Source organism: Polypterus senegalus, chromosome 12 (genome assembly GCF_016835505.1).
Source record: "Polypterus senegalus isolate Bchr_013 chromosome 12, ASM1683550v1, whole genome shotgun sequence".
Taxonomy (NCBI): domain Eukaryota; kingdom Metazoa; phylum Chordata; class Cladistia; order Polypteriformes; family Polypteridae; genus Polypterus; species Polypterus senegalus.
Window position 1 is genome coordinate 164,616,396 of NC_053165.1, and position 22,183 is coordinate 164,638,578.

Below are 22,183 nucleotides of genomic sequence, written 5' to 3' on the forward strand. Positions count from 1 at the left end.
AGGAATGTGTGGTGTGGGATTGTCAGTCCTGCAAAAAAATGTCAGATGAATATTTAAAGCTGCCCACTGACAGAGAGCTGGGAAGACTCGACTCACGGACAGCAGCTCCAGTTCCTCGCTGGCCAGGCTGCGACAATCGGGGATTATGAAGGCCTTCACAGGGAGAGCTGATTGAAGAAAAGCAGCTGAACCGAGCAGAGGAGCAGCGGGCACGAGAGGCAAGTCCTTCATCTGTCTTTGTGAGGCTTAGGGTGAGGGTTAGAGCTCTGAGTCTGGAGGGCACCTTGTCCTCCATAGCTGAGGTGTTAAAACTGTGACGTGTGTGTGGAGGACGGGGGACTCTGACATACATCACCCTCTGGGGCCGAGAGAGAAGAGAAAGGCTTCAAATAAAGAGCTTCATTATCAGTAGTAATACACACGGCTCGGCTGGCCTCATGGACTCCATCCTCCTCCAGGTCTCCATTACCTGGCACCTTGTGGAAAGAACCCTGGCACATTCATAACTAATATTGAGAAGAATATAAAGGACACGCAGACAAGGGTGGCACAGTGCAGAGCTGCCACCTCACCACAGGGAGACCCAGCAGCGCCCTGTGAGGAGTTAACATCTTCTCACCATCTGTGTGGTGGTGTCCACGGTGATCTGGTGGAGTGACGGCACTAAAGTAGTCCTGATGTGAGTGTGAGGGTCTCCACAGTGTCATGCCCTGGTGTCCTGATGCCTACTAGGATGAGTTCCCATAACCCTGCTCTGGATAGGCAGGTTTAGCAGATGGATGGATGACACTAAGCTATGTGGACGGAGAGATCATGTGGAATCAGCTGAGTCTTTACAGGTGGACCTGAACAGATTTGGGGGGCTTGTGGGAGAGGAGACTTCATGTAAGTAAATATAAAGTTTTGCACATCCATCTTCTGAACTAGCATTTCCAGAGCAAGGTCATAGGGAAACTGGAGTCCATCCATAGGAATTTCAGGTTGTCAGATTTGGATACACAGTAGGGGGTCTTAAACGTGCAAGTACTCCTCCTCCTCCTCCATCCAGAGCTGGGCCTGGGGGGCTCCCAGGTTATCTGTCTTGCTTTCCCAGGCTGTGGGGTGACAGACGTGGAGGTAATTTTGACCTGAGGGTCCTTGAGGTCTTTCTTTACCTGTCATGTAGCCCTTGTTGTTCCAAATGAGCCCCCCAGGATGACACCCCACATCTTAACCTCTGAGACCGAAGCAAATGTGAGCCTTAAACGTATTGTTACATCTCAGCCAGGGCTCCTCCCACTTCATGTTGTCATGTTGCTCGTTTTGATTCTCTTGTGCGTATTCATTCGTTTCAATACCTCGGTGATGTTCCATGTGTGTTGTGGGTGGTCCCCCAGGAGGCGGGGTCACCTGCCAATCACTCCCTATAAATACGGCGGGTTTCTGTTTTTATGTACCATAGTTCTGTGCTCTGGTGGTTCTTTGGACCCTTTGCTCCGTTCTTTGAATGTCCGTACTGCGACTTGTTTACTTGCATTGCCTTTTGGGCTCGTGTGTTTTCTATTTGTAAAGACTCCGTGTTTGCCCTCAATACCAACCAGGGTTTAATGGTGTGTGGTCCGGCCGGGACGCCCAGGAGGACGTGAGGAGGGCTTGTGCCTCCTCCAGACCGTGAGGGGCCGTCCATCCTGGTTATGCAGGGGGCCTCGGGTAGGGGGCTTTGAAGCCCAGCCCGGTAGGGACCCGTGGCCACCGCCAGGCGGCACCCCAGTGCCTGTTTATCCCGGGAGCCCGGCACTTCGGCCACCGCTAAGTGCCGGGAAGCAGCTGGAACCCACCCGGGTTCCCATAAAAGGGGCCGCCTCCCTCCAGTCGGTGGTGGAAGTCGGGAGGCAGAAGGACTGAGCTTGTGGAAGGACTGGAGGCGGCCAGGAAGGCACAAGGACTGTGGGCCCTGGACTTGGGGGAATCAGTGCTGGGGTTCGTGAGTGCACGTGACTTTTATATAATTGTAAATAGTGTAAATAAAGTGTGTTGGGTGAAAATATGTCGTCCATCTGTCTGTGCCGGGGCCAGCGTTCACAGGTGATTTCCCCCTCTAGTGGGCTTTTTTAGAAGTGTTTTATTTGGATTTTCAAGATTCTTTATTTGTCACATCCACAGTTATACAAGTGCAGCATGTAGGGAAATGACCCCGAGTCGGCCATGAGACTCTGCCAATTATGCTAACAAATAGAACATTTAAATTAAATTCATGTAAATTAAAAAAGAAAGAAGAAATTAAATTAAAAAGAAAATTAAAGGGGGCTATAATAGATAGGAAAATAGCGCATATCCAAATGAGCATTACAATTTAAACACAATCTGTGCAGCATGCAAATGTAACAGAACAGAACATCTCTGTGCCGTGAAGCACGGTGTGCCAGTGTGCCAGTGTGCCAGTAAATGTAAAGACTTAATGGACAGTTGAAAGGGTCTGTGGTGGTCTGTCCAGGCTAACAAGTCTTCTCAGAGGCCCGAGCCTCTCTGTTCTGGCCATAACGCTCCTAAAGCCCTCGTCTGATTTCAGAAGGTCGCACAGATGGGCTGAGATGAGTCTCTGGTGGTCCAAAGTTCTGCGCTGCTCCTCATCTCCTGCCGTAAATGTCCTGTGGAGATCAGATCTGGTGCAGCGGTCCGCCACTCTCTGCAGTTCCTTAATGACCCGGGCACAGCTCTTCTCAAACCTGGAGGTGATGTTCTGAGTCAAGACCCCCTCAACAGCACCGGAGTAAAACGTTCTTAGGATCACCGAAGAGACCCGAAACGTCCTCAACTGTCTAAGAGGGTCAAGACACTGTCTTGCCATTTTGGATTGGCCTGAGTGCTCAGTCCATGGCAGATCATTGGTGATGTTAGGCTGCAATCCCGTTGATGCTAAGGGGGCCGCAGGACCACTGCTGACTCCCACCAATGATTAGAACACCAATGAGCTGTGATACGTATGTCTTTAATGCGCCTGTTTAAGTGCCATTCATCACACGTTGGTTTGAAATACCAAGGTACCTCATTTTCCTTGTAAAAGCAGAGACGCCAAACTTTCTGGTGTCGTGGACAGCAGGGGTCCTGAACGGCGGGGATGGAAGGACTGAGGGACAGAGCAGAGTCAGGGTGTTATCTTCTTCAGGGCACTAGAGGTCAGCCTCCAAACAGGGTTGCTGTGACACCACAGATCCCCACAGGGCACGCTGGGAGTTCCATGGGCACCACCAGGGGGAGCTGTGGAAGCTGCAGTGCCCTACTTTGGGCTTTCACCAGACCTCACCAGCGAGTCACCTTTAGCAGCTCAGAAGGGCGCCAGAGTCGGGAGGGAGAGGAGGAGTGGAGGGCAAGAGAGAGAAAAGAAGGAGAAAGAAAGTGCCGGGTGCTCTGAAGTCCCCCTTTACTGTGCTCTGCTGCTCGTGGGGACGGTTTGGGAAGCGGGTCCACTGAGAATGAAGTGTGCTGTGCTGGGAGCTTGGGCCTGGTGTCTGTCTGTGTCAGGTCTGGGTGGCTGGAGCGCCCCCTGCAGGCCACACCAGTCACATACCTCGTTTACCATTCTGCAGTTTGCTTCCCCTTAAGCTCTGCGTGTTTAGATTCGCCATCTTATTTCCTGGTCGACTGGTTACATCATTTGAGGGCTGATTGAAGTTTGTGCCAACTGGACGATGCATTTCAGAGGTGGGAGGTCACGCTGCCAGCCCTCCTTTACAGTACGATAGAGCCAGTCGGGCAGCGGCCATCAGTCCAGGACAGTTTCAGGTCGCATTGGTGCCGAAGGGTGGGTGTCGTCATCTCCTGTCGCTGGTAAGATCACTTTTGAGACGTTTCTGAGACGTTTCTTCAGTAGCTTGTCGTTCGGTAGAGGAGCACACGTTCTTTCAGCATGTCGTGGTGGTGCCTGTTTCGTATTTTTCCATTTCTCCTCCCATATTGTGTAGGATGTGGCGGGCCTGAAAAGGTGGATTTCTGCTGAATCAGAGGTCATAAAGCACTTGATGTCTCCTCTCTACACACAGAAATACCCCGCTATGCACAGGGGGAGTTTTACAGCCATTAACCTACAAATTGAAGTACAGTCAGAAAAGGTAAAGTGCGGCGAACACCTAAAATATCACGAGGATGAGTCTGGAATGACGTGTGCCTTTGTGGCCGTGTCCTCTGCCTTGGCTGAGCGGCTCTCCCTTGCTGTCTCTGTGTCTTCGTCAGTCAGCCTCTCTGGTTGTTTCAGTTTTTCTCGCTTGTTTCTCTCTGTTTGGTGCACCAGGAGGCTCAACGTCGTCATCGTCAGTAGTGGACCTGGACCAGCGTCCCGCACCTTCTTCACGCTCACCACCTGTTCTGAGCTCCTCAATCCGTCCTGAAACCCTGTGCGGTGGTGAAGCTCCGTCTCCTTATTGTGCAGGAAGCCTTTGATGGATCTCAGCCCCGGTACACCTTATACTTTAAGGAGACCCTCCGTGTGGCCCAATACGTTCACTTCCTGTGACAGTCTTGCTATAGCGCCTTGCTCATGTTTGACTCCAGCATCCTCTGAGCTTTCACATTGTGACCATGGGTGACACTGGCCATTCTGTCAAGTCTGGGGCAATGACAATAAGTGATGATGTGGACAGCATGTGGACCTCAAAGAACATTAACACGTGGTAAAGAACATTTAAACCAGCGCTCTGTTCATCCCCTGAGTTGCAAACCACCTACCAGTTGTTTTCTCATAGGACCAGAGAGATGGAGGGCACCTGCCATGCCCCAGTGGTGTTCTCATTGTGGGGTCAGGCAGCTTGCATACAGAATGGCATGTGTGACAATCAGGCACATGGCTTTGAGCCCGCGTTAAGATGTTGTACCACCTGAGAGACGTTCAATCACACGTTCAGCTGCCCCTGAGAGGTCACATCTTTAAAATGGGCCACTTGTCACCTTGCTTTTGATACGCCCTCACATTTTAATTGTCCTCCTTTTTGGACACCACGTTTTTAGTAAATTGACCAGGCATAACCAGTGCCAACCGGAATCAGAAAAGCCTATGAAAAAATCTCCTAAAGAAGAAAACAGAGGCAATGTGGTCACGTGACCTAAGGGGGGCAGCACCGCCAATGGCAGGAGAAAATAGTAAGAGGGGCCTCAGCAGGAGGTGGACAACGGACACCAGCTACGAGCCCACTAGCCGGCCAGCGGTCATATAAGTGACAGTCGCTACTGTATATAAACTGACTGAAAGTTTGGCTCTGGAGGATGGCTGCCCTCACCTTGACTGTGTGTCTCTGTCTGCTTTCAGAGGATCGTCGCCCCCCGCCGATGTTTGTGTAGAAGACGTCTGCTCATCCGACGAGTCAGCCAGGTAAGACGGCGACGGAGAGACATGTGGAACGGCGAGGCGTCGGTGAGGCCGCCATGTTAGGACGCGGCCCACGTGGCGCTCGTGTTGGGGGGCGGGCACTGGCGACAATCAATTAAGGAAAAAAAAAAAATATATATATATATATAATTATCATTTTAAGATACAACTAGTTTATGATATTTGGATAAATGATAAATAATATGTGATGTTCTGGAAAAAAAGAATTTTACTTCTTAATTATTTTGTAATGTAAAAAGATTTTTTATACTTAATAAAGTATATATAATATTATATTTTTAAATTTATAATTTTACATTGGTTTTGAAAATGAATACATTTTTGCAATATTTTATAATTTTTAAAATGTTTAATTATGTGCAAATTATTTATACAATTAATCATTTATTAAATTGTAACAAAATTCAAATTAATAGCATTATAATATTTGGATAAACAGTTTGAAATAAGTAATCATTTGTGTCCTTCTGTAAAAATGATTTTTAATAATTAAACATTTCTTTAATATTGGTAGTAATTCACTTGTAAACTATGTAGCTGCAGGTTTTCATAACGATTTTGATTTTGATTTTTCCATGTTTTAATAACGAAGAGTTGTTTCATATTTAGTGCCACAGCGCCCCAAAGCCTCACTGCTGCTGCCCGCCCACCCGTCCTTCATTTGCATGTGGCCTTTTGATGTCATTACACGCCAGTCCTCGGTGACCCCTTTGTGGTGAGTTGAAGGCCCCTCTGTCACCGGCCCCTCTTCTCACATATTTTCATCTACAAAGTGACCCCCCCATTACTGGACGCCCGTGTCCTCCTACTCCCCTCTGCGGTTTAGCGGGCCACCTTGTGCTCCGCAGCGCTCATCAGCTGGCCCCACGTGTCCTACAATGGAACGCGTCTTTGGCCAAAGACCAGGCCGTCCCACGTAAGCATGAGGGGAATTCACTGAAACTCCACAGGGTGCAGGTCACTGGAGAGGACCACCAGCGACGTCATGTAAGCCTCAGCCTTGGTACAATGTGGCGTGCTGCCCAGTGCCACAGTATGTCACCTCCTGACCCTGAAGGCTTTGTGTTTTCCTTGGTATGGCAGCTCCTTAGGGGGCCGGGGGGCCTTCCTGTGAGCTGCAGGGTCCACATGCCTGGCTGGCCACAATGTCTTTACTCTCTTGAGTGGACACTTCTGTACCCGACAGATTGTTTGTCCTGCTGTCCTTCTGAAGGTCTCAGTGCCTTTTAATATTGCTAAGTGGTGACAGGGACCACCGAGGTTTAGCAGTAAAATGAAGAATAAAGAAGTTTGCACACAGAAACCTCATTTATTGGCTAAAGAAAAGGCAAAGTGTGCAAAAACGCCAAATCGTAGTGAAGACCACGACAGGCTCTGGTGGCCAAATAACCCGGGACCACCTGCCACGTGGCTTGTGCTGCCTTTTATACCGGCCTGTCTCCGCCTGTTATATAGTGCCTTTCACGTCTGCGTGTTTGTCTTGTTTTCTGTTACAAAGTGCCTTTAATGTCTATTATATAGCACCTTTCTAATCTTTCTGTTATGCACCGCTGTCTGTGTCTGCCCTTTTCATGGCACCCTATCTATGTCTCCATCTACTATATAGCGTCTTTCATGTCTTGTTTTTTATGATAAAGCATCTTTCCTGTCTATTATTCTGTTATTGTCACATGTACAGTTCAGTTATATTATAGCATCTTCTTTACTTTTCTGTTATTACTGCCTTTCTATATCTGCCTAGCTGTTTTATAGTGTCCTATCTATTATATAGCGCCTTTCATGTCAGTAAGCTTTTCTTGTTTTCTACTATAAAGTGCCGTTAATATAGCGCCTTTCTTTAACTTTCTCTTATGTGCTGCCTTTAGTATCAGCCTGTTTTATTGCGCCCACCTCTCATGTTCTTTGTTTTCCATTATATAGCGCCTTTATTATTCATGATTTGCCAGATTAGTGATCTTGTAGAGCTTTTCCTCCCACTCTATAGTGCGGTGCCTTCCCTTTTTTACATGACGCTTTTTCTCTTTCATAGCCCCTCTCTTGTCTGATCCCCTTCTTTGTCCCTTGGGCTCGCCGAGCTGGTCAGTTCATATCTCCCGTGGCACCCCTTTCAGTCTTCACTGCCACGGCTCAGCTGCCCGAGTTGCCCCCAGTCTTCCTCTCTTTTCCTCCAGAGCCCTGATTTGTTTCATCCTCTCAATCTACGAACACTGAAGTAAGTGTGACCTACAGCTGCATGGCTTCTACAAGTGTGACACGTCCCTCCATCTGTGCCCATTTGGCTGCCCTCCTTCCCTCCTGTTGTATTTTGTAATGAATGTGTGACTTTGAGGTCATTTAAAGTACTTTTAGTGACCTGCTCCCTCCTAAGTGACTGCAGACGTCCACCTCAGGGTTAAATCTTTGGTTGCTCTTCTGTTTCCCCCTTTGGTAACTTCTCTTCTAGTCGGCCCCCCTCTGATGTCTCCTCCTGTCCGTCTGTCACTCGCTCTGCAGACGTCACACTGAAGCTCTTCAGCCAGCACCCTGCCGTGAGCTCCTACTGGAGGGGACAGAGTGCCACTTGGTGGTAAGGACTGAAGTCACAGAGTTGTCCCAGAGAGGCTCCACATGGAGAGCAAAGCATTCAGCGAGGTGAAACATTTGGCTGGAAGTCACCCACCCCATGGGGTCCTGTTAGATTCTGTTACTTCAGTCAGCTGTACCTGAAATAAAAAAGAGCTGGAAATCATCCAGCGTTCAAACCGTTGAGCTCCCGATGCGTCTCAGCCATGGCGCTGTTGGAAATGAACGTCACAAAGCTGACAGCAAAGGCGTCACAAATGTCCTCCTTAACATGCCCAGGATAAAAAAATAAATGCCCTGCAGGATGCCAGGTGTTCAGCCACAGAGCCCCTCGGCCTCACCCTTACACCAAGGCCCTTGTGACGCCACTTGCTGATCTCCGTGCCCTGCTGTGGCATCAGTGCCAGTATGACCTGGGAGCCCAGAGCAGTGCCAATGGCAGCCCATCAGCAGACCTTCATGATAAACTCCTGGTAGAGGCTCTAAGATGGGCCTGGCTGGTTAGGTGGTCTTGGCTCAGTCTTTTTGCTGATGGCTGAAGGCTCTGCTCCATCTAGCGTAAGTCTGATGCCACTCTCTCTGCTTGTGTTTTCTTTTATTATGGTGGGCGCTACATGAAGATAAGTGTGTGCCACAGAGGACCTCACCTGCTTCTCTGTTTCTCTTCTCTGTTTGCAGCACTGCACCACCGCCATGAGGACCACCACGTGTCTACAGTTCGTCCTTCCTGTCTTCTTACTCATTAAAGGTAAGTGACCAGCAGGACAGCAGGTCATGTGAGTGCGTCCATCAGTCACAAGTGTCACTTAATGATGTCATCGGGGAGCTGACTGGTGATGTGATGCATTCTGTCCTTGTCATATTTCTATTGTATTCAGGATGACTTGTGTTCTGTTCTGTGTGTTGTGTTGTATTGACCCCCTTTTATTGACCACTGCATGCCCAACCTACCTGGTAAGGGGTCTCTCTTTGAATTTCCTTTCCCGAGGTTTCTTCCATTTTTTTCTTGTTTTCTTAGAGAGTCAAGCTGGGCTGGGGGGGCCGTCAAGAGACAGGGCCTGGTAAAGCCCATTGCGGCCCTCCTTGTGTGATTTTGGGCTACACGATAATAAATGGTATTGTGTTGTATTGTATTGTATTGTGTTGTATTGTATTGTGTTGTATTGTGTTGTATTGTATTGTGTTGTATTGTGTTGTATTGTGTTGCATGCAAGCAGCTGTCCTGTAGCGTAAAGCTGAAGGCGGCCGCTGCTGGTGGTCCACGATGTCTGTGAGATAAAGCTCATCATACGTAGATGTGTACAGGTGGGGATACATATGTGAATGTGGTCTTCGTCGCTCATTCCAGGCGTTGCATTGCAGGTGTCGGCTCTCAATGGACAGTATGGATGCCCAAGGTCATGTCCACCATGAAGAGTTCCTGCATCGTCATCCCATGCAACTTTCAGTACCCTCCTAGTGTGAGGCCTCAAAATGGAGTCCATGGCATATGGTACTTCGGGGACCCCTACCCTCAGAAGTACCCCCCGGTTGTGTTCAAGTCCCGGACGGACATTGTTCACGAGAGCTACAAACACCGCACCAAGCTGCTGGGAGACCTGCGGGAGAAGAACTGCACGCTGCAGATCAGCAACGTCGGACTCGAGCACGGGGGAAAGTATTTCTTCAGAGCGGATCTGGGGGGCTCGAACGTTTACACCTACCCCGACTTTTCAGACGTCAGGGTCTTAGGTATGTGAGACACTCATATATGCCTTGTTCTACAAATAATAACGATTGTGTGATGATGTCACTCGTTGTGACCCTGGCGCTCTCCTCTGTAATATCATGACCACAGCCAGGCGATTAAGGTCACAAAATCGGTGACAAAAACGTATTCAAAGTGGTGCTACGAGAGCGTCGCTTGTCATAACAGTAACATAATGGACGTTTACGACGTCAGCGTAGCGCCATTGCCTCCCGAATCTGTAAACCTCTCCCTTCTGCTCTCTTTCCAGACAGCCCCATCATCGACGAACCCGAGGAGATCATCAATGAGATGGCGGTGACGCTGAGCTGCTCTGCCCCGAATAACTGCCCTGACATGGCCCCCGAGGTCAACTGGTTCAACACGGAAGGGTTAGAAGAGCCGCTCGTGACGGTCAAATATATCGACGATGTGGACAACACCATGGTGTCCTCTGAGCTCTCCTTCGTCCCCTCGTACACCCACAACGGCAAGGAGCTGGGCTGCAAGGTGCACTACCCCAACAGCAGCCTGTCGTATGGCAGCATGATCGCTCTGGACGTCAAGTGTGAGTCTTCACTCTGTCCTCTGTCCAGTCTTTGGTGACACATTATTATCTAGCCAGTGATGAAGGCAGGCCCTGGCTGTGTGTGTCGGTCACGTTGTCATCCCGCTAGTAAGATGTCCTCTGTGCAGGTTTGCATGTTTTTCCTTTAAATATCTTCTTTTTTCTTGGTTTTTAGATCCGCCCCGGGAAGTGGAGGTGAACATGTCCTTAGAAGCGATGGAAGGCAGCACGGTGGTCCTGCACTGCATCGTGGACAGCAACCCCCCTCCGCTCATCACGTGGTACCTGTATGATGTTCTCGTCAAGGAGGAGGAGGCACAAAACTCCACGCTGGTCCTCGAGAACCTGCAGCCGAGCCAGGAGGGCATCTACACGTGCAACGCCGATAACAAATACGGGGAGAAGAACAATTCCCTCTTTGTGGCCGTCAAGTGTGAGTCGCACCAGATTGCTGCGCCGAGCTGCCCTGCCCTGTAGTGACCTACTAGGCGGATGAATGACTGGCTCTTCTTATTCCACTCTGCTCCCAGTTGATTACTGGTTTGTGATGTGATACAAGATTTAGAACGGTGATGAACAGTCGTGAGGGAATCGCATAATCGATAGCCCCCACAATTCCTCGTCGTATATCTTGATACCCTGAGAGACTCTGGGATCGGGCAACTTTAGCTGTTAAATTTGATTTGCCTTTCGATTAGAACTTATGGGAGTCCTGTGGTGAGACACCAGCTGAAGGTCCGACTCCGCTGTGACCGTAAACCGACATCCGGGTGACACATCAAAGAGTCCAATAGGAAGTCATTTTAAAAGTTAAGAAGCCGAACCTTTTCAGAGCAATACGAGTCTCTGCTGGACCCCACTATTCTGAAAGTGGTGGGCTTAGAGATTAGGAATAGCATAGCAAACATCACTTGGATGTATTCAGCTGCATTGAATATCGTAACGTAATGCACTTTGTCACATGACGGCCCTATAAACATAACGTAAAGCTTAACAAAGGACGACATACGGAGTGTTGGGGTCCTGGAGGCCCCCCGTTTATCTGTAATGTTTAAAAGACACAAAGTACTTGAAGGTTCGATGTAACACCGTTGTATAAAATGCAGAGCTCCGTGTTCTGCGGTGGATGAGCGGATAACGAATGTGACTTCTGCTGGCGAGTTCGGTTAGATGCCATGTTGACCAGAGGGGTGGAGTTTCAGTGACCTCAGTGCCCGTTCCTCGTCCTCCATTAGTTAGTGGCCCTGTCACACTCAATTGCTTGCCCGTCGCTCTCTCGTCAAGTCTGATGATGGCGTCCACATCGTCCACAACCCTAGCTGTGTGTTTTCAGATGGCTCTCCTGGGTCCACATGTCCTGTTTCTGTGGGCCGAGTGTATATGACAGTGCCAGCCACGGGGGAGCTGCTCCTGAGCCTCTTGCCCAGTTTCCTTAAAGTCTTCCACCTACAGACAGGTCCCCTCTTGGCACAGTTGCCCCCAGGTGCTGCGGTGAAGAGCAGTCTTCTTCAGGTCCCCGGTGGGATCTTACACTTCCTTAACGTGGTTTTCAGTGGGTCATTATATTGACCTCCAGCTGAGTGTTGACCAATGTGTAACTGGCCATAAAACACCCTGCAGGGCAGACAATTAGGGGGCATCCTTATTACATGCCCTACCCATTTTTGGTGACGCTGGGCCATTGTGGCCTCACTACTTCTGCAGTTGGTCCTTGCAGGTATTTCAGAATGGGCAGCAGGTGACATTCGGATTATGAAAGTGCTCCAGGGACTTGACGTGGCAGCTGCAGAGGGGGCTACTGATGCAGACTGCCTGGAGTGGAGTTGGAGGGTCTTGTTTTGAAAGACCCAGTGGTTCTGGATCTCAGTGTCCTCACTGCTGTCTTCAGACAGAATACCCCCAGACAGTTGAGAGTTGAGTGCCAGCAGCAGCGAGGACAAGTGGCGGTGTAGGTGGGATCCTGGCAGTCTACAGACAGACCACTACAGTCCCACTAGTGTTGACAGTCAGTCCCCTCCTGCTGTACGAATTCACTGCCGCAGTAAGGACAGCCTGGAGGTCTTGTGAAGTGCCAGCCACTAGAGGTCAGTAATCTGCACTGCGCATTGCCACTCCAGAATCAGCTCTCTGGGCAGCTTTCTCTCCATGGCAGAAGAAAAGGCGTCAACCTGGGCAAAGCCCACTCAAGTGTTGGACCTCTTAAACCTTCCCAGGTCCGATAAACTCAGCGTAGTTCTTGTCCAGCAGCTCTTCGTGGTTAACGGTATTTTACACCAGAATAACGATGAGCTCCTGCGTACTTGAGACTCTAAAGTCCAAAGGTCATCTCGGAGGTTCAAGTAGCTCTGCCTGTAGTTCTCATGTCACTATGGTGGGCTGCGTGAGTGAGAGTTCTCAGTCTGCCAACACATTTTAAGACCACCTATCACATTTAATGAGTACATTTTCCTCGTTTCTCACTATTTTGTGCAGTTTTATTACACAATGACAGCCAACTCGTCTTTTCTGTCAGTTCTCACAAAGTGCGCAGACCTCAAATCAAAGGCGGGGGTACCTCCTCAGTGGGTTCCATTTAATGTCGGGTGCGAAACAAAGGAAATAATTAAGGAAACGGTTACTGGCGTGAATTAGGAGGTTGGAGTTCAGGAGCTCCGTCTCTCCTGCATACACGTCTCGGACTGAACAGGCTCTTCTGGTGAGTGGACTGAATATATAGAGCTGGGTCTGCAAGGGGCGGGGCCTCTTAGAGTGCTGGGGGTGTGGCCAAGCGTCTTCCTGGAGCTGCCTATGGAGGAGAAAGAGAAGTTAGCGACAGCGCCCCCTCATGTCCTTGGGTGGGAGACCTTGGCTCACGAGAGCCCTGAAGGTGTCCCCTCGGTGTGTGTGTGTGTGTGTGTGACACTCTATGTCACATCGTAACTATCATGGATCAGCGTCTATCAAAGAGAACTCCTAACTCCTTTGAAATGGCCCTCGTTAATGACTTTGGTCTCACACTCCAGATCTTGTTTGTCGTGTAGAGAAGATTTCACATTACACTTTGATAGAAATGTCAGCCACTCGATGACATCCTGAAGTTCTTGTGGCTGTGATGGATGCTGAGATGACTGAAGTGGGTCTTTGCATTGAGTGGTCAACAGTGGCACACACACCGACTGGGATAATTGTTTGCCGGACTAATGTCTTTTGTATTTTTGTGTTTTTTCCTTTTCAGACCCCCCACGGGAGCCATCAGTTAACTCTTCAGTGACCATACAAGAAGGCACGACCATCACACTTCACTGCAGCTCCGAGGGTAACCCGGTGCCAACACTGACCTGGTTCAGAGATGGCACCTTAGTCAGCAGTGTTGTCTCTGAAAGCCAATCCATCCTTGAAATCCGTGACATCACCTTTGAGAGTGACGGCAACTACCGCTGCTTAGCGGAGAATGAACACGGCCGAGCCAGCAGCCATGTCAACGTGACTGTCCAGTGTAAGGACGCCTTTTATATCGCCTGAAAAAACAAGGGTGGGTGAAATGACTGCAGCCTGGTCTCAATCAGAAGTTAACGTGCCACTGTAGTAGTAATTGGGGCACGTGTAGAAGTGTCGTCACATGAGAAGAGAACGACGACGATCCAATCAACAAGCACCACACTGGCACTGCCTCAAAGCCCATTGGATGTCTAGAATTAGCATTAGTGTGTCCACTGTCATTACATCCGAGCATGCGGATTCACGAAATCACAAACAGCCGACTTAAGTGTTCAGTCAGATTCATCCATCCATCCATTATTCAACCCGCTATAAACTAACTACAGGGTCTCAGGGGTCTGCTGGAGCCAATTAAAGCTTTACTTATATAGTGCCTTCACGGCAAAATCCCACCTCTGAAGGCTTAGCGTGAATTCAACTCCAATCAGTTCATTTCTGCGTCGCGCTCATCATTTCTCGGAGTGCCGTAAAGGCTTCACAGGTGAACTTTAACCGTAACGATAACTAAAACTTCAAAATGTCTTCTCCTTTCAAGAGATTTAACTTCCCAGGTTCCTCTTAACTGATTTAACTCTCATTTCGTTATGAAGTTCAATCCTGAAGTCCTAAGATAATATCGGAGATGCTATGTTAAGCGTTTCTCAAGCCACTGGTTACCATGTCGTGTAAGTGTCTTTGTGGGTTGATGAATCGAGCTTGACTGTCAGAGTTGGGGGGCCTAAGACGCGGCCCACTTGCAGCCCACTACCATTATAAAGAAGAGCGACGCGCGACTCACCGGTGGCTGCCCAGCGACACAACGCGACCCACTGGTTGAGACCTCCAAGCAGTCAGGGGTTATTAACAGACGTTCACCGGGTGTTCAGTTTTTGAGCCCCCCGCTATGTCTGGACGATCAGCCACATTTCTAAACACAGAAACCGTTTTGTATTCGCTGTGCACTCGACATTCGCGGTTTATGAGCTCCTCTGCCTTATGATCGCCGGCGCTCGTCTTGGCTTTTCCGTTCCTCTCCAGTCTGTCATTCTGGCTGCTGACCTGTGCAGAGGAGAAGGAGGAAGAGTTTCAATAAAAGTGTACCCACAAACCCCAGACTCCATTTTAAACTGTGCCACCTTCTGTTTTCCAGTTGCCCCTGTGTTCCTGACAGACTCAAAGTGCACCGTCATTCGGGAAGGAATCCAATGTGTGTGTATGGCCTCTGGAAACCCGGAGCCAAGCGTGGAGTTCACCCTGCCGGATGAGAACCTGACGATCAATGAGACGGAGGACGAGTTCAATTACTACTCGAGCACCGACGGCTACGTGGTGACCGGCATGATCAAGCTGAAGGAGAAGCCGCCGACCGGACTCAATGTCTTATGCACCATGTCCAACGTCTACGGCAACGAGACCATCAAACTGGAACTGCAGCAGGAAAGTAAGTGCCGTCCGCCATTCTGTAGTCTCATGGGGACCACCGTGACCCTCGCAGTGACAACACAGCTCTGCTAAAAGGCTTTGCCCGGAGGGGCTTCTTCTAAAAACTACCCTTGGGTTCCTCCAGGCCGTGCACTGTAACTGTTTTGGGTACAGCTGACAACACAAGCCAGGCAACTCGAAGGCCAGCGAAAGGCGACATTAACAGTAGCATTTCAAAATGGCTGACTGAAGAATATCGTTTGATTCCGTACTGTTCAAGGCAGGACTTACTTGACTTTTTGCTTAGACGTGCAGTTCCAAGGTCTACAGTCTGTGTGTCTGCAGATGATCAGTCGTTAGGCACATTTACCGTTTCAGTTTTTATAAACTACAGAAGTCGATGTCTTCTTTATCTTCTCGCTTAATGGTGGTCTCCTCACCCATGCCAAGTCCGTCTTTTCTCAAACGAAGCCGGCAGTTCTTTACACTTCAGATTGGCTCTGACTGAGTGGTTGTGACTGGCGTTGACAGAGGGCACACATAGCTGGCAGCCATGTCCAGAGATGTCCTTAAATGCCACATTAGTATCTGCTTATCCCTGGTCACACGTTGTGTTTATTTTGAACCCGTGTTCTCCACACGCACACGTCACACGCGTACTTAGGGACCTTCGGCCACAGCTGGTGTATCCACCCTAACCTCAGCCTTGCTCTTGGTTGGAGGACGTTGACCGGAGCCCCTCTGCTCTTTACTGTTTAAATCTCCACCCCTTCTGTGAGGTCTGCCTTCACGAGGCACTGGATTGGTTTAGAAATGTCACACTCAGTCAACCGTCCAATCGCATTCACGTTTGCTTCCAGACACACGCCCAGCCCTGTGAGACTAGCCAGTAAATGAAAATGAAGAGAGATCGGGGTCTGTCCTCAGGGGCCGGCCATTCAAGCGCTGGTTATGTTTAACTCATACATCCAAGTGACTTCCATGTTTGCCAAACAGACTGATGAGGGGCACTGCCAGCTGCCTTATTCTTTACCAGTGTGTGACAAAGAGATGTGACGACAGTGCACAAGTGTCTGGTAAATAGCATGGGTCCCAATTTAAGGCACTTCTGAACTTCTGTGCTCTTCTCTACTTTACAGAAAAGATCACTTTGGCGGTGGTCATCGGCACCGTCGGTGGAGTGGCTGTCATCGCTTTCATCATCGCCGCTGTGCGCTACATTGGGCGCAACAACCAGAAGTAAGTGACTCAGTGAAAATTGTGCAAAGTGACACTTCACACAAAGCCCAGCTAATCTATTCCTCCTCCTCCTCCTCCTCTTCTTCTTCTTCTTCTTCTGTACCACAACACCATCTTCACCAAGGGAAAACGCGTCAGGCAGCAGCGCCCAGCAGCCAGAAAACCCACCGATGATCTACAGCTCTGTGAAGAAGGAAGCCGAAAGCCTCCGCAAGAAAGTGGTGAGTGTCACTTTGTTCTGATGGGCTTGTCACCTGTTGAGGGATATGGTGGCACTTAGAATGAGAGGGTCAGGCAACAGGGGGCACTCTATGGAAGAGAACTGGGGTCATTGTATAAAGCAGGGGTGTCCAACTCCAGTCCTGGTGGGCCGCTGTGGCTTCTAACCCTTTTCCTAATCAGTTTTCACTGCTCATGAACTCCTTTCTGTGACGATGCGGGTTCAGCTCCATACTTCCATCGCTGTTTGGGAGCCCTTGAACCCAAGTTGAGCTAGACAGTGGAGGCAACAATTGAGCAAGGGGATGGTTCAAAAAGTGCAAAGAGCTTTTATTAAAATCAGAATCAACAAAAACAAAAATGTTCAAAGTGTCCAAATAAAGTGCAGCGCTTCAAAGTCTTATAAATAAATAATCCATTAAAGAAAACGTGGAGGTTTAAAACACACACAAAAAAAACAATCCTTTAAAATCAGAGGTTAAAACGTCCAACAGGAAGCAATCTTTAAAAACAACAAGCTCAGTGCGTCTCCTATGCTGGCGTCTCACCTGCTTCTCCCGACTAGGCTTTGCAGCTCTCTCTCTGCAGCTGTCCTCTTCAACTCACATCCGCACGAGACTGGAGACCTCCCGATCCCTGGCTTCGGTCTGGCACTCATCCCAGCCTCGAGACTTGGTTCAATCCAACGGCCAGGATGCTCACATTGGACATTCCCCGACCAAGCCTCCCGACTCCCGCTGCCTTTCCGGCATTCCGCCGGCACTCCCTGCTCACTCCCGCTACCGGGTTGCTCAGCGGGAGCAACATCAACTCCAACCCCTGGGTGTAGGCCTAACATCCAGGCCCTCGCAGCTGCCCACGAGCGCCTGTTCGCTTGCCCACATGCTCCATGTGTCTCTGTATCTCTCGCACTGACTTGCTTCCTCGCTCCCTGTAACCTCCGTACTCTTTTCCTTTCTCTCTGTCTATTTTTTTTTCTTTTTTCTCCCAACCGACTCGCGCTTCTTTTTATCTTACGAGGGGCCATAGCAGCTGCAGCACATTAGCCACAGGAACAATCATGGATGTGGACAGTCCCTGACCTGTGCACACGGTGAGAAATGCCCACACTGCAGATCGCCCTGCGGCTTGCTACAACTACTACGCCCCCTCATGAAGCCACGAGTGCGGTGATTATTTATTTAAAAACGGCCTTTGTTCAGCGAGCTGTGGACCCTTAACACCACACTTTCCCCTTCATTTTCATAGCCCTGTTTTTAAGGATTCAGGCCTCTGAGTTGATTTGTTTCTTCATTAAATGGCAGCCAAACAGAACTGAGACATGAAACGAGCCGACAGATGAGCAGCTAAACTGGAACATCAAACTCCAACCAGTTTCTTAATGAGGGGCCGTTACTGAACATCACGACTTGCTGCTGCTCTTGTTCTCCTTTTCTGTTTTTTATAAGACCACCATCAAGATGTTTGGGGGACCTGAGCAGACCAACATGACTGAGACCCTCACCTTTCTTTATTTTCAGGTGAGCTGGTCATGTGGCGGCTCATTTTGTGTCTCATTATTGTTTGGCTGCTCATTAAGAAAGGGGGTCTGAGTCACGTAAATTAAAAAATGAAGGCAAAACGAGTGAATCAGCAGCAAAAACGGCTCACTGATTAAGAAGATGGTGAGAATGAAAACCTGCAGCCACTGTGGCCCACCAGGACCAGAGCTGGACACCCCTGGTCTAAAGGAACAAAAAATAAATAAATAAATTAGGATGAAAAAATTTAACAACAATAACCATATATGGAGAAAATGTATTTTATGGATTCCGTAAAACCCTTTTTGATTTCATGATGTTTACTGAACTGTTTTTAATTATTCACTGTGACTGTATTGTTGTATTTTATAGTCACAAATTGTCAGGATCAAGTCAAGTATCGCCCTCGTTCATTCACTTTATTTTTCCGGATTATTATTAGTATTGTTATTTATTTTGTGATGTCACAGTGTCCCCATTTTGCTTGTTGTCATTTTGTGTGTTGTTTTACGGGGGGCTGCTATATTGTTAATGGCCAGCCACCTGAGTCAACACCGATGTGACGCGTCCAGACAGATGGCCGTGTGCGTGGACTGGCGTCTTCACTTTGTGTCAGAAACTCGTGATTGTCCACTACGAGAGAAATTATAGAAAGAGCGAAGAACGAAGAAGAGTAGGCTGGGCGTTGAGTTAGGAGAGACTGGAAGCCATTTGCAGTTTGGTGACTTGACGTCGCTGATTCCTCCTGTAATGCGCCCACATTTTTATTTCATTCTCTTTGTGTTCTGATTGGGCGGTTTTGGCGTGCGCTGTTTTCTTTTCCTGCCCTTATTATCTATGTTTTGATGATTTTTTATCGTTATGTAATCGTTGGTTACACGTTGCTGGATTGTTATCGCTCTTTTTTTACGGACCTGCCATTTTGTGTGTTCTTGTTGCTGTCAGCGGTTCCTCTTTCCCTCTGCAGTGACAGGAGGTTGCAATGCCGGCTAAGAATCGAAAGTCTTTGTCAGCTCCGGCTAGTAAGCGCCATACTAGAGGACGGGGAGTCCGCCGTGTGTTTGACTTGGGGGTCGGCCGTCGTGTTCACGTTTGGGTAGACGACCTTTGGACTTTCTGCTTTGCACTTTTGTCGTCGAAGCAGTTTGCGATTTCTGTTGGTCTTCTCTCATTCCTTCTCTTCGTGTCTTTGGCAGACCAGATTGGACCCGCTCTCTTCCAAACGCACATTTCAGAACTGTCGCTGGTCATTTTACACCAATACACAGTGTATGCATTTTGAAATTTGCATTGTGGGAGTTTCATGATTTTGGAACTTTTCATTTTTGTAGCTTGTTTTATAAAATCCAACTACTTTTCATCACTGTATTGTCGTGGAATCACACTGAGGTAACTGCCAGTGGTGGGCCGCAAACCTGCGATGTCTGGATGACAAAGGTCCATGGCAATGGCAGCAGCTTCCCTAAAGCGTCAGCTGATGGAGACTCCATTAATTGTTCATGAGGGGTCTGACTGTGTGGCACCTCCTGGCGACATCAGCTGAGCTCTCTCTCCCTCTCACTCAGACCCTCCATGCCACCCAGTGCCAGGGTCCACCTCCATGATCACGTCTATTTATTTGTTCACCCCCGTTTAGTTATTGTGGGCGCCGCCATTCTCTTGTATTTTTCGAGTTGTTGTTTCTTGTGACGCGGTTTTGGTGTCGAAGCAGAGTGAATCTTGTTGTCATCACTGAGATGTTTTTGACGATGGCGACTCGATAAAACAAAACTCTCAAAGTGTAGCCAGCGGTGCGTGTGAAACAACTTAGGACGTTGACTTTTAGCTAATAAGATTTTGAGTCTAATTATTGGTTTTAGTCCTTTAGCTTCATTTTGACTTTCTGTCCATTTTAATTTTGCTTTTATTGCACCAGTCACATTCTTTAAAACGCCCTTTCAGTTAACACAGAACAGTCGTTAATTAATCTTAATGTTCACTAATTTTTGCTTAGCGCCCTCCCCCACCGTGAACTATCATCTATGGGGGAGGAGCAAAAGCTTTAGGTTCGTCAAAAATTTCAATTTCTGGTTTTCAAGGAATCTCGACGCTTTAGGGTCCCCTGATACCGAAAACATCGCTATCTCAATGATGGTGTGTGTCTGTCTGTGTGTCACAGTTTCTCGAAAGCTAAAACGGCTGGATGGAAAAATACCAAACTCGAAACTTAAGTCTGTGATGAGATGACGATGTGCCGATGAGTTTTAGAGTAAATCGTGCAATAGAAAGAGGTCCTCTAGAGGAAGTCTCAAATACCGGAATTCTCCAATTAATTATGAGTTCTTCTCGTCAATTGCTATCATAACGACCTCTTTTATGTTCAGAGTGGTAAATAATAACTAAAACGTTAGAGAATAGCTCGGGTAATTCTGTTCCAGGGGCACAAAGCCTACTGATGCTCACGTCTGAATTTTTCCCCAATGTCTTTTCTATGAGGTGGTGTTTCGGCCATTTTTATATTTAATGCCTTGCATTGTTTGCCATAATTCCATTCTGATGGTTCTAAATTCTGAACAAATCACTTTGAGAATTGAAGAATGCAGAGTTTTCGAGGTGAGGTCCCCGTCTGACTTGCTCACCGTGGCACTGGAGAGCGGTGATGTGGCTCATGTCGGTCAAACAAGCATGTCAGGATATTTCACGGTACTCACGGCAGTAAACTTATGAGCTGACCACCTCCATTCTGCCCGTCCACCAGTCAGCAGTGGCTGCTGTTTCCAATCCAAAGGCTGACACTGGAGCTGATGAGTTTAGGACTGGAGATGTGGTCTGAGTTATGAAAGCAGGCGTTTCATAGCCCAATCTCTCTTGGTCCACAGCTCAAGAGGCAGGCTGGTCACATTGTTAATTCCAGCCCTGCTCAGCTCCCAATGGATTCACTACAGAAAGGAACAAAGCCAACGGCGCAAGGCCTCCTGACTGCAACTTCTCAGCCTTCACAACAGCAGCAGCAGGATGTGGGCGGTCAAAGCCTTGAGGAGGACAAGTAGACCCTGCGGTGAATGGAGATGGAGGAGTGGTGGACAGGAAGTTGAGGAGTGAGAGAAGGACGCATTTGTGAGGGAAAGTCATGAAGGTGCCCTGAGGGCCAAAGCACGCGGAGCTTATTGTGTGCAAAGTGAAGACTCGTCGAAGGACATTAATGAGATGGTGGTCACCACAGCCCAGGCGACCATCTGAATGGACTGACAGCTTCATGGGAGGCATTGTCTCGATGTACTGACTTGTCACTTCTGTGTGTTATAATATTTTTGTGTATGTTAATTTGCTCCATGGCTGCCTCTTTTGCCTTGACTCCAATGTCATTTCTAGGATGACATTCTGGGATGGGAATTTGGACACGCAGAGTGGACAATTTAATTAAAGATGAGAAAGAAGTCCGCAGCAACTCCAAAACCTTTCATTGTGCCACTAAAGAGAGGAAATGACACAACAGAAACCAATAAATCAGCGATGCTAAGCTGTTTATGGAACAATCAGTAGACAACTAGATGAAGGAATAAGAATTTGATCCAAAATATTTTAAAGATTTGGTTCCACAAATAAGTACAAAAAAAATAACACACATGTTACCACTGGCTGTTAACATTCCCAGCCAATCACGTCTCTTCTATCGTGTCATACATTTGAAATGTCCAATAATCAATCAGAGGAAATATAAAAAGCCAAATCCCTTTCCTAAGTGATTTTCCATTGGGTGGCTGGTGTTCATAGCCACGCCCCTGATTGGCCCGTTCTGAAGCGTCATTGGCTTCCCTTCTTCTGCTGTTTCATTGGTCCTAAGAACAAACTCCCCAGAGTCTCACTGAGGTCTGCGGCTGGCCAGCTCAACTGGACATCTCTTACCCCAACAGCGGGCGTGAAGGCAGTCATGGTGGTGCCCCCTGCTCTCTCAGAAGGAGGTGCCAAGTGGTCAGGGTGGCCTGCTTGGCTTTGTCCACTTGTGCCCCCCAGTCCCATCAAGAATCCCAGTATGAACCGTGGAGATGTTTCTGAGGCGTATTTGTTATTCACTTCTTTCTCTTTGTTAGTTTTGGGCTTTTATTCCTGTTAACGTTTCCCATAAAGTGCAG

At 48.4% G+C, this 22,183-nt stretch overlaps 1 protein-coding gene across 2 annotated transcripts in view; it reads left to right on the forward strand.

Annotated features, from left to right (window-relative positions):
• Positions 1–22,183, forward strand: part of mag (myelin associated glycoprotein) — a 43,284-nt gene that overhangs the window by 12,490 nt on the left and 8,611 nt on the right. For both annotated transcript variants that reach the window (XM_039770636.1, XM_039770637.1), the window contains exons 2-10: positions 5,279–5,341; positions 8,600–8,669; positions 9,284–9,652; positions 9,919–10,215; positions 10,391–10,648; positions 13,430–13,690; positions 14,822–15,112; positions 16,233–16,332; positions 16,457–16,553. In XM_039770636.1, coding sequence (XP_039626570.1) covers positions 8,615–8,669; positions 9,284–9,652; positions 9,919–10,215; positions 10,391–10,648; positions 13,430–13,690; positions 14,822–15,112; positions 16,233–16,332; positions 16,457–16,553 — 1,728 coding nt within the window. In that variant the 5' untranslated portion in view covers positions 5,279–5,341; positions 8,600–8,614. The remainder of the gene's footprint in view (positions 1–5,278; positions 5,342–8,599; positions 8,670–9,283; positions 9,653–9,918; positions 10,216–10,390; positions 10,649–13,429; positions 13,691–14,821; positions 15,113–16,232; positions 16,333–16,456; positions 16,554–22,183) is intronic.